The 16,940-nt window shown below is 45.2% G+C and overlaps 1 protein-coding gene across 11 annotated transcripts in view; it reads left to right on the top strand.

Moving 5' to 3' along the window:
* ZC3H18 (zinc finger CCCH-type containing 18) overlaps nt 1-16,940 on the top strand; it is a 47,476-nt gene that overhangs the window by 10,381 nt on the left and 20,155 nt on the right. For 4 of the 11 annotated variants that reach the window (XM_054840710.1, XM_054840703.1, XM_054840704.1 and 1 more), the window contains exons 4-10: nt 1,898-1,982; nt 4,732-4,880; nt 5,181-5,273; nt 5,876-6,033; nt 7,656-7,688; nt 9,261-9,387; nt 10,515-10,813. In XM_054840710.1, coding sequence (XP_054696685.1) covers nt 1,898-1,982; nt 4,732-4,880; nt 5,181-5,273; nt 5,876-6,033; nt 7,656-7,688; nt 9,261-9,387; nt 10,515-10,813 — 944 coding nt within the window. Of the gene's footprint in view, nt 1-830; nt 855-1,879; nt 1,983-4,731; nt 4,881-5,180; nt 5,274-5,875; nt 6,034-7,655; nt 7,689-9,260; nt 9,388-10,514; nt 10,814-16,940 lie in introns of those variants that run through there. The other 7 variants (XM_054840714.1, XM_054840707.1, XM_054840708.1 and 4 more) reach the window with 4 other exon arrangements.

Below are 16,940 nucleotides of genomic sequence, written 5' to 3'. Positions count from 1 at the left end.
GTCCTGACTCCATGCCTGCTTCTTGATTAAAATATGAATGCTTTCCTTTAGAGTCCGAGGCATTCGGGGGAGCGCTCTCCTTACAAAGCACAAGATGAATCTGTACTCTGGTTTTCATACATTAACTCATAACAGGGTTCCCAGCTGCCTGATTCCAAGGAGACCTCACAGAAATAAATACTTTCCCTTTTGTTCAAGTACAGCATTTGCAAAGACTTCACACAGTTCTTTTGAAAGAAGCAGAGTTGAGCTGGTTATAGCATTCACGCGCCATTGAATGCCATCCCTGGCTTTGGGGGAAACTGTTAAATCTCTGCATTTTATTCTGCTTTCAGAGTTCTGTCTTGGAGGAGGGGAATATTAATGCAGATTTTAATTTGAATCTATGTGTAGTCTTTAAAATCTGCTCTTGTTCAGGAGACCTCTCCTTGTATTGCCCTCGGAGGAATGCAGCAGAAGAGGCTGTTAACCCATCTCTCTGTAGATCTTTTGTTTATCTACAGCCGAGTGATGTGTTTTTTTCTTCCTTTCCAGCTGCTAAATTGATCAAAGTACATAATTTTCTTAATCTTTTCCATGTAGACAACTGCTGTCCCTGCCAGAGGGTCGCTGCGATTGCTGCGCAAAGGGAAGGTCTCCACCAGATGCTCCCTCTTCAGATGTTTCATATGCTGAAAACTTCTGTGGTGGTGGAATGGAGGCAGTGCAAGGGAAGGCCAGGGTGCCTTTTAGGATAAATAACTGACTTCCTTGCCATATACCCCTGACAACTCTCTGGTCATGTATGCCTTTGTGTACATCGCCACTTCTTTTTTAGCTCCTTTTGACTTTTCAGATGCAGCCTAATGAAGCCAGTAAGATTTTTTTTTTTTCTTTCTTTCCTGGGGAACAAAGGCAAAGGCTGGTACTTTAAAACTTCAACAACTTTATTCTGGAGGTGTTTCATGACTGTTATTTCACACCCATCCCCTATGGTTCTTAATCTTTGAAGCAACCTCTGTCTCCCAGAGTTTCTTTTTGGGGCTGGGGATAATGCAGAGTTTTGTTAGAGCTGATTCACAGCTCCTGCGTGGAGCCAAGGAGTAGAAGGGAAGGCGTCAAGTTGTTGCTGGAGAGGACTAGAAGAAATACATGTGACTTTTTTTTTTTTTTTCCCCAAAAAGCTTGTGTGTGAGGTTGTAGGGAAGCATTTTATAATTAGTTATCAAATAGCATCCTTCAGAACTTGATGTATAGGTGTGTGAGGTCTGTACTGGGTTACTGCTTTAATGCAGGAATACCGCTGTGTATTTTAAAGCAATGAACAGAAGGAATTGGCTGAATCGGGATGACATGAGTGCTGAGCAGGGGACAGCCCGGTTTAAAGGCTCTGAAGGGTAGTGAGTGGTATTACCCGTGCCAGCTGAGCCGCGGTGGCTGTCACTGTGCATGCTGTTGGGCAGCAGGAAGGAAAGGTAATGCGATTTAGCTCGTTTGCCTCAAAAGGGGGTGAAGCTACCTCTGCCTTGCGCTTGCTGTCAGCTAAACATGCACAACCAGCCTCGTTCAGCTGAGGTATAAGAGCTTAATCCATTGTACTGTTGGTTTGGAGTCTTTAAGTATATATCGGGTAAAATAATGCAGCCTTAAGCCTTGGTCTGTGGTGCAGCACCAAGGTGTCCGTAACGCCTGAAGGGTTTTGGGGTCTCCGTTGAAATACGAAAGTTAATGCGTCTCCCTGTTCATAGCAGCACATTGTGAAGATGCTATGGGGTGTTTATCGCAACTTTATATTGCTTTTCTCTTGTGTTTTGCTCCAGGGTGTGTTTTCAGTGACTGATATTTGACCATATTGTGAAATGTCAAGTCGCTGCAGAAAATGCACCACGTGAAATGTCAGCTTGTCTGTCTGTTCCAGGATGATGACTTAGAAGAAGGAGAAGTTAAAGACCCCAGCGACAGAAAAGTGAGGCCACGTCCCACCTGCCGATTCTTCATGAAAGGTAACGACATGCTGTAATGGTGGAAGAAAACTAAAGATTTTTCTTGTTTGATTTTGTACCCATTAAGCTGCTGTCTACATGATAAACTCTGCCCCGGGCGTCCTCAGTATCACCTTTCTGTTCCTTGATGGCCAGATGCTCGATTTACATAAAGCCAATATGCAAAAATGGCTTTACCCTAAGCGGGGTGAGCCTGGTGGAAGCAAATAAAGGAAAACTTGCTAGTGGTTTTTAAAACGTCATGGAATAAAACTGCTTGGGCTGATTTAACAATCAGCTGTTGCTTAGAGGTTATTCTGTGGAAAACAAAAATGGCAAATGCTCATTATTTCTTATCAAGCTCATGACTTGCCGAAACCTAGTTGTTTCTTGCAATCCCATATCCATCTCACTTGCCCACTTATTAAAAGGCATTTGCTGAAATTTTAAAATTGAAAATAGGGCTAGAAATACTATTTCTCTATAAGAAATATTGATGTGACATCATGTTGGCATCCACCGAGCTGCTGTAGCCGCTGCAGCTGCATCTGTTGACCAGGTTCCTGCGTTGCCTGCACGGTGGTGTCGGGTGTTGGCAACTCACCTGTAACTGTTTTCACAAGCAACCCAGAAACCCCAGCGAGACAGCGTGCTTGAGGGGTGACGTGGGACCTGGCAGGGTGAGACGTGCCGGTGGCCAGTGTTTCCACTGGGCTGAGGAAATGGTCAGCTGGAAAAAAATAATCCTCATGTAAATAGAAACTTTTTCCTCAAGCCGGAAGATTGCTCTGTGCTGTATCAGCATTTCTGAAATATGATTTGGATTATCAGCCTCGGTTGGAAGGAATGGGGGCAGGAAATCATAAAACATATTTCTTCGAGTGAGACCTAAGACTTGAAACTTTTAAATCTAAGCAATTGTATTTCTTTTTTTTAAATTCTGATTAATAGGACATTCACCAAAGTTTGTGCAACAGCACAACAGCTATTTTAGACTATCCTGCTTTTTTTTTAGTGTAAAGAGTAGGTTTTTATAAGTTTTCTTATTTAAACTGATTATAGCTCTCTTCCTCTTCCTTCAGCTTCATCTCATTTAATGTTTGCTCATTAACTTGGTTTTATTTACAGTCGCCCTTGAAACAATTTATGAAAATCTGAAATTAAGAGAAGGGTGGAGAACAGGGTGGAGTCTCTTATTCCTTGCGTCAGTGGCCTATGCAACGTAGGGAACCGCTTAGGGGGTTTCCGGAGACGTGACCATCAGATATCACATCCTTGGCTTCCTGAATGTCTTCCGGTATAGAATTTTCTGCCTGTGCTGAGACACAAACGTGTTGGTGGTGATGGTGGAACAGGGAAGTCTCTCGGCAAGGAGAGCTGTTTGTTCCTGAATCCTTAACGTGACATACACCTCCGTGTAGCGTGGAAATATTTGCCCAAGTCAAAGTTCAGACTGCAGAATCTCCTGCCGCAGTTGTTTTTCTTTGATTTGGCGTGGGTTCAGATAACGTTGACATCCACTCTTACTCACCCCTTAAAGGTTTTATTGCCACCAGGGAGATGAGGCACTGCTCACGTGGGACCTTGAAGGCATTCAGATTTTTGTCCTTGCTGTGTTTGAGGAGCACTGATGTGGCTGCATCTGTCCAGTGGCACGACTAACTAGCTTGCAGGGCCCCTTACTTGTCAGGGTCATCATTCTCCTTGACACTTCAGTAGGAATAGTGTTTGCGTAGGTGTCTGGCAGCCCCTACCATGGATGCTCAGGCATTGAGAAAGGATGTGTCACTTCCTGAGCCGCCATGCAAAGGGATTTGTGCTCTCGTGATGTTTGACAGTACAAAAGCATTCAGTGTTACCTCTGCCCGTGGTTAATCTGGGACCGATGAGGAGCAGTTCCAGTGTGAGTTTGTGATGTGTTGCCCTGCCAGCCGAGATCAGGGATTCCTCCTTGGGCCACAGCAGTGGTAACTGCTCTGTTGCCTCTAAACTCAACATGCCAATGCCCGAGCTAGCGCAGAATTAGTGATGGCTTTGTGATGCAGTTATCTACTGGGAAATCTGCAAAATGTCTGTTGCCTGATGTTGAGTGGATTGCCAGAAGGAGGAAAAAAAAAGGGGGGGGGGGATTTGTTTCTAAGGCAAGCTAAATTACAGTTGGAAATTAGCTTTGTACCCTGTTAGAGGCTCCTGAGTGTTACCATCTCTTTGGGGATTGTATTTGAAGCTATGAGCAACCTCAGATTTGTCTGCTGTCCTCTGTAGCGCTATCTCCTTTCCTGCTTTGTGCTGGCAAGCCTGCGGAGTCGGTTGGAGAGAAGAGCTTTGATGTACTTCATGCCTTGCCAGAGAGCTGTTTATTTGGAGTGTGCTGTGATGCTTTCGTTGCTGTCAGATTATATTTCTTGTTTTCTGTAAAAGGTAAAGCTCCTAACTTGAAGTGTTTGTCATTAATCAGACTTGAAGAGCTCATAGGCTTATTACTGCATTTGCTTAATGGTGTGTATGTACCCATCCCTCCCTTCTCCCCACCGTAATAAGGTTCTCGTACGTTCATCCATCTGCACTTGGATCTATTTGTCCTCCCTGGGGAGGTGAGGGGTGGCAAGTGTCTTTCTGTGTATATAAAAACAGGTAAATCTCAACAAAGTTGGAGAGAAGAATGTATGTCTCAAACAGCGTTATTCCTCAATGGGTTTTAAATCGTTGTGGGGCTGAACAAATGTTTGCTGTAGGCGTACAGGGGTCTAACAGAACCGTATTTCCACAGGTCACTGTACTTGGGGCATGAACTGTCGATTTATTCACCCCGGCGTGAATGACAAAGGAAACTACTCCTTGATCTCCAAGCCTGAGCCCTTCTCCCCAAATGGCGCTCCTCCTATCGGCCCTCACCCACTGATGCCAGCCAACCCTTGGGTATGCACAGCTTTTCGGTGAATTTATGGCTTCTGCACGTAGCTTTCTGTCTCCTGCTCTAGAAGTGAAGACTTTATTTGAACTAGTACTTCAGCAAAAGTTGGATATGTGATTTTTTTTAAAAGGTAGTCTTGAAGTTGCTAGTAGAGGGGAATAATTTTCCATGTGTGTCCCAGCCCCTGTCGTGTTGATACATCTCTGGAGTATCTGGATGTGCTCTGGGGTGACTGTTTACATGTGTTTACTACTTAAAACTAATGTCAAGTGTCTGTCTCCTTCCACTTCTCACCCTTTGAACAGGGAGGGCCAGTCGTTGATGAAATCTTACCTCCACCCCCTCCAGACCCTCCTACAGAAAGTGCCTGGGAGAGAGGACTCCGGCATGCTAAAGAGGTAAATGCCATCCTCAGGAAGTGTCTGCAGAACCCGCTGCTCGCCTTCACTGGGAGCAGAAGAGCTCTTCTTGGAGCATGTAGTATCTTGCTCTTTTTATGAAGCCTTCCCTTTGCCTTTCAACCTATTAACTGCGTCTTGTTGTATATCACAGTTGTTATGCACTCGAGGAGCTGGCATCCAGGTTTGGTTTTTTTATATTAGCACGAGCTAGGGAGAGCCTGTGATCCTGACCAGTTTGGGGATGTTGAAGACAAGCCCTCCACAAAGCAAAACTTTTGAAGCTGATCTAATTCCCTTATTTCAGTACCCATTTCTCTGGCACCTCTAGGATCCATGTGTCCGATCATTGCAGAAAACGGGGTCAGCATATGTGAAACTTATTGCCTGTCTGCTGCTGTTCTGAGCTGAGGGAATAGTGAATTATACTTTCTATGTCAAGAAAATTCCAGTGTCCTGCACATTCATGAGACTGGGCAGAAGAAGGGTGCTTTAGTTGAAAGAGCACGTTTCTGCCAAATGAAGGATTTTTAGTACTCTAATTTCCCTGTGCCTCAGAAATGTTCTCTCTTTACAATGTTTTTATTTTTATGTTATGGCAGGTATTAAAAAAGGCAACTATGAGAAAAGAACAGGAGCCTGACTTTGAGGAGAAGAGGTTCACTGTGACTATTGGAGAAGACGAGCGTGAATTTGACAAAGAAAACGAGTTTTTCCGCGACTGGAATTACCGCATCACCAGAGACGTCCGAGATCCAGCGTAAGATGCAGTCTTGGTTTTGCTACGTGGAATAGATGGGTGGGAAATGTGCAGTATGGCAGTCTTCAGTTAACTTGTTCCTCCAAATTGGAGGAATTCTCACCTCAGGAAATGGAAACAACTTCTGTTAAGCAGTGTGTACAGTGGTTAAAAACTTGAGGTGCCTCCGCTCACTCCAGTTGAACACTACCTTCCTCTACAGTTGTCTTTTAAACCTTTCTGGCTTCAATGTCATTGGCATACCGGTCCCTCAAGTTGTGCATTGCCTACCTCACGCCAGGGCATTCTTCTGACTTTTTTTTTTTCCTCTTGTTTTTCTTATTCCAACCCACGAGAATTTTAAAATGCTAAAGCTGGGGCAGCAAAATTGGAGTATGCTCAACATCCAAGAGCTTCAGGGCAGCAGTTGTCCTGTCTTGACTAGCTGGGTGTTTATTTGCAAGGGCATTGATACAGCAACTGGTCTTAACAAGCATCTTGACCGGTCCCAGATAAACTATTTAGTAAGACACTGGTCAGAAAGCAAACCTGTTAGCTATCAGGGCATGGCCTGAACCAAAGCAAACACCCTAAGTGTAAATGTTTAGGTGATTGGGTTTTTTAAGGAGGTAAAACATAAATTGTTACAGACCTCAGACATGCTCCTGTCACAATGGAGAGCAGGCAGAAGAAAGTGTGAGGATGGATGTCAGCTCTGAGAGACTTGCTCAGTAGTTCTTGAGCCAAGAAATGGAATGGAAAAACAATTTTTGAGAGAGAGGCTTGTATTCTGCAGGAATACAGGTGAATCTCTGTTTTTCTCTTGCTTACACATCCTCTGTTCTTCCTACGTGTACAGATTATGGATTATATCTACTCACTCACAGAGAAAGTGTTTGCAAGGCTTGGTTCTGTTTTAGAGTGAATGGACTGCAGAAACAGGTCTGAAAAGGAGCGGGTTAGGCTTGTGTTCAATAGTCTTTTGCTTTGCTCTGGAGTGCAATTCCTTTTCCCGTCTTAAAAAGAAGCTATCTACTCAGCCTGTAACAAAACAGTTGCCCCATATTAATTTTTTTCCTGTGTGGAAATTGCTCTGTATCTTGGTCTTCTCTTCCTCTGAGAAGGTTTTTAGTTGCACCTGGGACACTATCACCAGTGCTCTGTGGGTTGACCGTATAGTATCTTTATTTTATGATTGTCTACAAAAACTAGCATCGGCATTCTAGTTGTTTTATGCCACTGCCTCGCTGATGTAAGAATTGTTGTGTTAGGTACAGGACTTTAGGGTTTTTTCATATAATCAAGGAAAAACTGTATTGTATGTAGCCAGTGTTAAATAGAAGTAATCAAACAAATGGAATTCCTGAAAATTCAAACATCTTTATATAAAACCAGACCGTGGCATTAAAATATCCTCACTGTGTGTAAAGGCAAAAGTTATGAAGCTGCTGATGCTGTAAACTCTAGAAAATGGTGTTTTTTCTCACACACGCACACACTTACTGCACAGATTGACACCTTGCAGCAAACTAAGCACTGGTGGTGCAGCTGGGATGTTAATAAATGCTTTCAGGACTGTCTTGTGACATATGAAGATGTCTAAATAGTTCATGAATCCCTTTTTCTTTTTTGAAAAACTATAGGGAGGTGGACATCAAAGAAAACATTAACTATGGGTAAGCAGGTCTTTGATTCCAGTACTGTTGCAACTGTAAGAAAATATTCCCTTTCCTTTCTCCATTGCACTTCTAAAAACTTCCCAGGCCACAGACCCCTGTCCCATCAGTGTGGTGGGCGATTTATTAACTGAGTGAATGTATTTGATTTTTTGGGGGATTATGCCAATTATTGTCCTAAGGATTTCAGCACTGAATTATCAAAATACACAGCAGTGATGCCTGTTTAAATGAATAAGAAGCCCACAAATGTTATAGGAAGGGAATGGGGAGATTTGGACTTGAGGCTGGGTTAAAAAGTAAAGTGTTTCCTTTTTTGGTGTAGCTTGAGATTTTTATTTTGTGTCTCTTTGAGCACCTGATGTCGCTGAATCCAGACCGTTGTCTGGTTGGCATCAGGAGTTTGTTGCTGAATTGAGCATCCGTATTCAAGATTCCCTGGTACTCTTTCCCTTGGCTTATTTTTTCTGACAAAAATAGAAATGTTAAAACGTTTAAAAACATTGAAAGAAATACAGGTAGCCGCTTGACTCGCAGGGCAGCACTTACATCTTAGCGTGTTTTAGGTTATTTGGCACTTTTTAAAATGCAAAAGCGGGCCTTTCATTCCTCTTACTTACAAGTCAGAGTCTCATTACAGATAATCTGGAATTTGGGAGCATTTGCTTTATAATCTTAGTTCTGCCACTGATTCCTCTGTGGCCCTGGAAGTTTCTTGTTTCCTGTACCCATCTCCCCATCTTTACAGCAGATCTGATATTTTCAGTTCCAGGTAGCTGGCAGGGATGGGATGGTATTGAGTATGTGAATTAAAAACATGTAATAATGTTAATAGAAATCATCGAACGGAGGAAACCTTGCAGATTTAAGGAGGGTGGGGTGCAGATCCTTTTCCTCCCCAAAAGTAACTACAGTTTTGCAGTTGAGCAAGGTGTGCCATGTGCGTGCTGGAGGGCCAGCACCTGTTTTCCGCTGGAGAATATCAGCTGCGGATGCGGTTTCCGTCATTGCATGGAGCAATTCCAGGTGTAGGGGCAGAGCGTTGCTGGCCTGTCCCCGAAACGTAGCTTCTCCCAGTGTCCTGTGCCGGTGGCGCTGGGATGCACCCACCGCCTCTGGTGGCAGGGGAGCAGGACATCACGATCCGTTCCACTTCCAATGTGAGGGTGCGTGAGATTAGCTGTGTGTGCATGGACAGAAAGCGCAGCTCTAAATCAATGAGGCAAAACATGTTCTGTTACGTTTGCGTACATTTGAAGTGGCTATAAAAAGCAATCGGTGTTTCTGCATTTTTACCACATTGATTTGAAGGCTGAATTTGGTTCGTAGCGTTCTTTTTGTTGTGTTTATCAAGAAAGGTTTGTGCTTTTCTCTGATAAGCTTCACTTAAAAAAGACTGTTTCTGTCTGTCTGGGGTGTGTAGAAAACAAACCACTTTGTACGGTCGCACTCCGTTGAACATGTTTTTTCTTGTCAGTGCACAGTGACTAAACCTGACCTAGAATGTGTAGTGTTTCTGTATAGTGACAAGGTGATATTTCCCTTTCTAACCTTCCCTGTTTTTCATTGTAGGCTTGATCCCTATACAGATCCCTATTATGACTATGAAATAGAACGGTTCTGGCGTGGTGGGCAGTATGAGAATTTCAGGGTTCAGTATACAGACCCAGATCCATACCGTAACTACAGAGTAAGTAAGGTAATACCCCTTTCCGCGCTTTTCCTTTCAACTTTCTTCCAGGTACTTCTGGTGCTTCCAGTGCAGTGGTTGAAACGGAACTTTTCACGTACGTTCAAGATGCTTAATCTTGCAAATAGTTAAATCTTGTCTTAATTACCGCACAGAATGCACTAGGTGCAGGGATGGGAGGATGCTCTGTATCAGTGCGATGAAGGCAAAAGCGTGTTTGAGACGGGAGGACGGTTCCTCTTCACGTGTGCTGGCTGCTCCTCTGTGTGCCAGGCGGCCGTGCAGTGCTTCTGTGTACGTCTGCAGCCGTTCTTGGAAATGTTGGAGAGGGAGGGAGTTTCCAGGAAATAACCTGAGGAACAGTTTGCCTGTTAGTTATTGGGACAGACGGAAAGGATTAGATTTGGGCAGGCGTGCTTTGTGTACAGACGGAGGCTCCGGCATGACTGTCCACCACTGGTGGAGTTGCACGTTAGTTGATTGAGTCAGACGAGGAAAGCACCCGGCCGGTTGCTAAAATCCCAGATGCGGTTGGTTGGTGTCACACTGCTGTAAGGCGTAGAGCTCAATGAACCCTTTCCCCCCGCTTCCTTTTGCCTCGAGAGTAGTGGCAAAAATAATAAATCCTGCTTGGTGGGGAGCTTTTCAGCGGTATTCGTCACATCCTTTGAAAAGTAGCGTTCCTTCTGCTGTAAGACCTTGCTGTTGTACAGAAGCAGTGCATAAACAGAAGCCCGTCCTTGCTATTGTTGCGCATGATGCACCATCAATTATTTTCATGGTGCTTGTTTGTAAAGGTAATTAGCTTGTTATAAACATGATTAGCAATGAGAATAAATACTTGTAAACATCAATATATTTATTTAATAAGCATAATAAGCCAAACTGATCTTTGACTGTTGTCTTTTGAAAAATTACAACTGTGATGAATATGATGCAGTGTTTTGTTCCCCTCCACTTTCAGCCTGCTCAGCAAACGGTGATGGCCAGCAAGCTCCAGATTATTTATCTCAATACTTTTCTAACGTGGGAGAGCACATGTGATTGCTTGAGGTCCAAGACTTTGAAACCTTGCTGCCTGCTTTGTTAGGAGATGCTACCACAGCGTCACGATGATTTCTGTTTTCTTTTTAAAGGAAAGAGAGCGAGAACGGGAAAGGGAAAGAGAGAACAGGCAACGAGAAAGGGAACGCGAGAGGGAGCGAGAGCGGGAACGGGAGCGGCGCCAGCGGGAGCGAGAACGAGAAAGGGAACGGGAGCGTGACAAGGAACGCCAGCGGCGGAAAGAAGAGTGGGAACGTGAGAGAGAACGAGTGAAGAGAGATGAAAAAGACAGGCAGCACAGGGACCGGGACAGGGACCGAGACCGGGACAGGGACAGGGAACGTGAAAAGGAAAAAGAAAAACCAAAGCCTCGGTCCCCGCTGCTACCAAGGTAAGCGTTTGCTGGAATTCCAACTTGATGTTTCAGTTGACGTTGTTTTAGCTGTGGATAACAAACCGGGCTCACGCCGATCAGAGTGGAGAAAATCCCAATTGTCCGTAGCTCTTGAGTAAACCTGTAGTTTCAAGAGGAAGGCAGTGCCTTAAATGAGCTTTGCTGGCCACTAAGTGGAGCTAAAACATCAGTGAGAACTGAGTGTGCGTAACCGGACTTGTGAAAGGAGGAGAGCATCTCTCCTGTGGCCTGTAGGTACGGAGATGTTCAGCTTGTCTCTGTTCCCTTGAGGCTAGAGTACATCTTGGGAGGTTAGCTGAGTCCCCAGTGCTGAGAGACTGCTGCACATGGTGGGGACAAGAACCAGAGCTGGTTTGGGAATTTGTGGATAGCAAAAGTATCTGGTTATTTATTAAGTAAAGCCTCTAAAAGGGGCTAGAAAAGGTAAAGGCATTGAATGCCTTGAAATGAGTACCTGCTAGGTGTTACGGTGGAATTGCAGTAGAGAAACAGGGTTTTTCTGCCTCTGCCCGTTTTTTTTTCTGAAAATCCTGGTTCTGACCTGTGTGAAAGAGAAAATTGAACCAGACAGACTAAAAGTCTAGGAATTTCAAGAGCGAATCCTATTTTGTTTCTGTCAGTTATTTAGGTACCGTGACTTACCAGCATACTGTGCGTGAGGCATATTTGTAAAGCACTGTATAAATATCACAGCTGAATATAGAACTTGTCTTATGGGAATTTGTAATGTCACAACGCCTTTCAGTTCAGAATTGGAGAGAAGTATCAAATTTCCTGCTGAAGGACATCTCCAGGAAAGCTGATGAGCAGTGTCAGTGTCTTGGAAACTCGTGGCAGTTGGAGTCTTCCAGCAGCGTGTTGAGGAACGTGTGGACACACAAGCGTGTGTGTATGCATGTTGGGGCAAAAAGGGGTGCAGGGAAGCTGTTTCCCAAGATGTACTGGAGCTTTTCCTTCTGCCTGATGTCTGTGTTGTTTCTTGAGCATTAGAGAAAGGTGTGAAACATCAGGAGCACGAGGAGGAGGGCGTTTTAATGAAGAACGGGGCTAAGAACGCCTGGAATGAGGTGCCATGTGGAATTGTGTGGTTTCAGGTGGGAGCAGGGTTTAGTCTTGAATCTGACCCAGAATTTTTATTTGCATTGCTGGAAGGAAAGCTGATTTTTGATGATGACACTTTCAGAAGAGTTTGAAGGTGTCTTGTGAGTGCTTTGGTGCAGTAGCAGTGTCAGAGTGGTTATAGGAATACATTTAATTACATAGTACATTTAATTATAATCTTCACTTACAACCCTAATTTGTGCACCTTAATTACCACATTTGCTCTTGGTTTGTGCTCTTGTTGGGTTAGTGATGGAAGAGATCTTGCTGTCCAGAACCATGTGGTGATGATGACGATGATGAAAGTGACATCAGCTGATTGGCAGCTCGAGGTATTAGTCATTGACAGTCACCCTGACCAGGATGGCTGCGTGGAGCTGGTTGCTCCTTCCCTTGACCCTCGTGCTGAGGCATGGGGCAGGGCTCTGTGGGAGAGCTTTCGCTGTTAGCGCTGCCCGGGATTTGCTGGGTAGGAGCCGTGGCCATGCTCACCAATCTTGGAGCCATCTTGCCCCATGTAACCATCTGGGTGAGCCAACAGATGGGATTTATGGGGTTCGTGATGTTACGTGCTTTGTGGATACAGGTCCCCTGCTTCTCTCCTGACATAAACACCGCTTAAGGGAGCTGTGGATGCCTCTTGGATCTCCAATGCAGACTTCTTAAGAGGAGCCTTGGTAAATTAAAAATAGTGCTCGATACACCTCTTTGCTTTTTTGTTTTAAGTCTGCTATTCTTTCTAGAAGTGGATCGCAGAGAATCTATCATTCGAAGTGTCCTCAGTCTTGTCCTGTACAAGCAGGGCTGGCTTTTGGCTTCATTTGTGCTGGGCTTTAAAAGCTGGTGGCAAGAAGCGTTTGTAATTTTTGTGTTGTTTACTCAGCTAGTGCTGAGCAGAAAGTGTTAAAATCTAAAAAAAAATTTAAAAAAAATCTTAGGTCAGCACCTACACACAGTATCTCCTCTTAGAGGAGAGTGGAATTAACGGGAGTACTTGCCAGTAAACCTGAAACCTTATGTTGTTGAAGGCAGCTCTCCCAAGTGCGCTTCATGGGACTTCAGTTCCCACTCTTGAAACCTGTGTCAACACAAACACTCTTATACTACAGCACTTACAGGTGTGTGGATGTTCGCAGAGAAAATAAAACTGCAGAAATAAGGTTTTTAAAAAAATTTTAACAAAGTGTTTTTTAACAAAGCATAATGCAACTTCTTTTCCCTTGGAGAAGACACCCCTTATCCAGCAGTTTGTGTTTCCCATCACGCTTAGAGTATGACTTGGCTCTGGGCAGTGCCGCTTTGTCCCACGTAACCTTTTTGACAGGCTCCAAACTTCCTCGTGGCAATGCCGCGGTTCGAGCCGTCTCACCTTTTCTCCAAATACCTTCGTGCCGTGCTGCAGAGGGTCAGGTTTGGCACCTTGGGATCAAACAGCTCCCGAGTTTGTTTAACGCGTAAAATGCTTGTGATTGCTTCGTGCTTCCTGGGCAGCAGGATGCACAATAGTGACGTAGCGCTCACCTGCAGGTCTATTTATAGACTCCGGGCTTTCCCTAATTGCTTGATCCCAGCTTTTGGCAAGTCCGGCCTTTCCAGGCGTCACGCAGCGATGGGGGCTGGCTCACACCAGGCTGTAGGCAGCTGCCCGTTAACATTCCTGCACCAAAGGCAGTGCCGCTTCCAGCCGGAGCCCACGCGGCCCTGCTATTCCCTTACTAATGAGCTGGGGAGATCGGAGAACTGCTCCACAGGGGTTGTGCAACCCGCGAGGAGCTTTGCCAAAAGCAAAGCTGAGGATGTCTGTAATTACAGGTAGATGCCGGTCTGTCCATCAGCGTAAGAGCTCCCTCAAGTAGAGGCTGGAGGACGGAAAAAACTGACGTACAGAATGCAGAGTCAAAAGAGATGAAAGAAAACTCAAAAAGCTAATAGCCAGAGACATGAAAACAAATTCCCTTTCCATTATATTGAAAGCAGGAAGGTTTAATCTGGTCTCTAAACAACAGCAGAGCAGTCGAGGCTAATAACACAGAGAAGCCAGAGGACTTCCTGGCATCGCTGCTTGCTACAGATGAGGAGGATTGTCAACCCTAACGGACTCGGTGGCAAGTGTTTCTCCTTGAACCTTTTAAGAGAGGAGGCTGCAGCGTTTGGGCTTCAAGTAGGGTTGTCACATGTGGATTGGCCTTTGTTTGAAGGCGTGTGCAATTGCTGCTTTATGCTTTGGTTTTGGTCGGTTGTTTTTTTTTCCCAAGCTTAAGATGAGCACTCCAAGAAGTTTATAATCTGAGATTGCAATGCTAGTAAAATTGTTCCTCCCCCTCCTTCTCCTCCCTCCTCAGGCATCGAACACTTAAACAAGCCCGGACACTCTGTGATCAATTAGAGGGATAACTTGGCTGTCTGTCCTTGTGCTCCCCATCTCCAGAACGAGTTCTGATGCCCCAGGCTGTGACTGATTTTGCTGAGTGCAAAATTTCTGCTTTGTATCTCTATCTTGCCAGCGTAGCTGACTGTTGTGCAAGTCATTTCAGGGATAAAGTGGCATGAAATACTTTATTTGAAGAGACTTAGAGCAGTGCAAGATGTTCTTACCCAGCCTGCCGGCCTTTAGCTGGTTTTGCACGTAGAAACAGCAATTTGCTTTAATCCTCCTATTGTTGCACAGGTCTTTATCCCACCATCGTCCAAACGAATCTGGTTGTTTCAGGAGTGCATGAAGCGATGCAGTTAGTCTCATGGGACCTGTTAGCGGTTGTATTCCCAAAGTGCTGAGGGACATGGAGGAACTGGACCCACTGGGGAGGGCAGCAGCTTCAGTATTGCTGCCCTGTTGACTGGGGTAGCGCTGGGTGGTTGTCGACCAGGCGAGGAGGAAGAAGAAGCAGCAGCAGCGATCCCGTGCTGCGGGTCCGTGAGATGGGCATTGTTGGTTCCTTTCCCACCTGGGTTTCCTCTGCCAGGGATGCTGGGGGCCCTGGTGAGAAGCAGCATAGCAAAACAAACCTTCGGATGAGAAACTTGTCATCTCCAGTTCTCCAGGAAGTTTGTCCTGAAGTCTGACCTCAAAGGTATTTCCATGCAGACAAGTTTGGTCAGGGCCCATGATACGAGCCCCAAAATCTGTGGGGTGCTGGTGCCAGGTGGGGTGAGGAGGAGGTGACTGTTGTCCTGAGATATCCCAGAGGCTGGGCAGGAGGTGACAGCAGCTCCAAAGGTGCCAGGCAGCAGCAGTGTCCCGGTGAACCGTCCTGTGATTATCGCACACGCAACACTTTTTTGGAAGGAAATTTTCTTCAGCTGCTCTAAAGACTATTGATGGAGTGCACTTATGCAGCCATTAGAAAATAAAAATAACACCTGCAAGTAGGAACACTGTAAAATTTAAAGCAATGTCAGAAAGGGCAGCTATTCTGTAGCGAATCGTAAATCCTTTGTAAAACCCTTCCAGCAAGGATCATTGTGCTTCTTTCCAGCTTCTGTTGAGGTGGCAGTAGCCCTCAGTTGTGAGATGCTATGTAATGCTGCAGACCCTGGGACAAAAGGTGACGTGTTCCCTTGGCAGAGCTCACCCTTGAGTTAGTCGTTCAAGTTGACTTTGTAATAGTTTGTTGTTAATCTCTGGGGTGAGCGCGTTAATGAACAGGATAACCTGGAGTCTAAAAAGCAATGAATGCAGGTTACCCAGGGCTTGTGAGTTAGAAAGTGTTGGAATGAGGTCGATTAGATAAAGGAGTGGCAAAAGTAAGGGAATGCAAATGGAGTGATTCATGATTGTGTGTGTGATTGCAAACTGCCTGAACTCGTTTTTTTTTTTTTTTTTGGAAGAATCTGTAATTCTAAGTGTTCCTGGGTCGTTGTCACCTTTCCCGACAGCTGCTGGTGGTCTCCCTGTGCCCCTGGCTGGATCTGCTTCCTGTTTTTTGAGTGTAGGGACTCCACGAAAGCAGCTGTTGCTCAAACAGAGCTAGTTGTTTTGGTGGGCTTACTAATAGAATCTCAGCCCGTTGTATAAAGATGGTGCGGTAGGCTGGTGGATTTTGTCTTCTCTAAGTTTTCCTTCTGGAAATGTCGGCTGTTTCTTAAAAGAAATCCTTCATTTGTTCCTGTTTGTCCTGCCACAGGAGGAGGAGCGGGCAGGATAGACAACTGCGTGCTCCTCCTGGTTTCGAGTCGGGCATCGGTAAGACCTTGGAGTGCTCTGAATTGTCTTACATCCCTGAGAAGTTACTGGGGGGGAAAGCAGCCTCTGTCAGGAGGCATAGATCTGCTCTCCAGGTGTCCGCACCTTTCCTGGGCGTTGTCTTGGAGTGCAGCGAGTTAAGAGAAGCAAATGGCCCCAGGCCATTGGGTTTCCCAGGCTGAAACAAGGTTTACCAGCTGGAGCTGGACCTCTGTTCCTCCTGCACACACCAGGTCTGCCATGCCGCCTTTAGTGCTACACCATGAGCACTGCTCAGAAGAGGATTTCCCTTCTCCCTGCGTACAGAACGTGCCCCGTACCGCTCTGTGGTTCTTCAGACTCGTAGTCGAGTGCCCTGTATGGTAACACTGTGGTGATAAACATTATAATAACTTGTTTACATCCCCGTATTTTGTGGTGCAGCTTCCAGCTGGAGCGATGGAACCTGGCTAGACAGCTTTGTTTTCATTTCTACTCCCAGTTCATTTGGGAAGTTAGCGATAATAAAATCTCTCTGCGAACCAAATCAGCAAAACTTTTCAACGTTCTCCTCCCCAAAGCATTTCTGTTGACTGGAGATTTTGTTAGTCTTCATGGTTCTTGAGGTTCTGCCTCCACTTCCACAGTAAAAGGAGAAGGGTTTCGTAACCCTAAATCAAGATGAAGAGCGTCGAGTGACTCAGATGTGGATCTCAAGGAATGTGTTTTTCTTTGGCATTTCAGAGATGGAATTACTGGAGAGATTTCCCACACTGGATTTTATTAAAACATTGCGAGGTCTGGGGCAGAATCACTGCACGTGGGTACCTCTCCTTTAGA

Source organism: Grus americana, chromosome 13 (genome assembly GCF_028858705.1).
Source record: "Grus americana isolate bGruAme1 chromosome 13, bGruAme1.mat, whole genome shotgun sequence".
Lineage (NCBI taxonomy): Eukaryota > Metazoa > Chordata > Aves > Gruiformes > Gruidae > Grus > Grus americana.
This window is presented reverse-complemented; position numbering and strand designations above follow the sequence as displayed.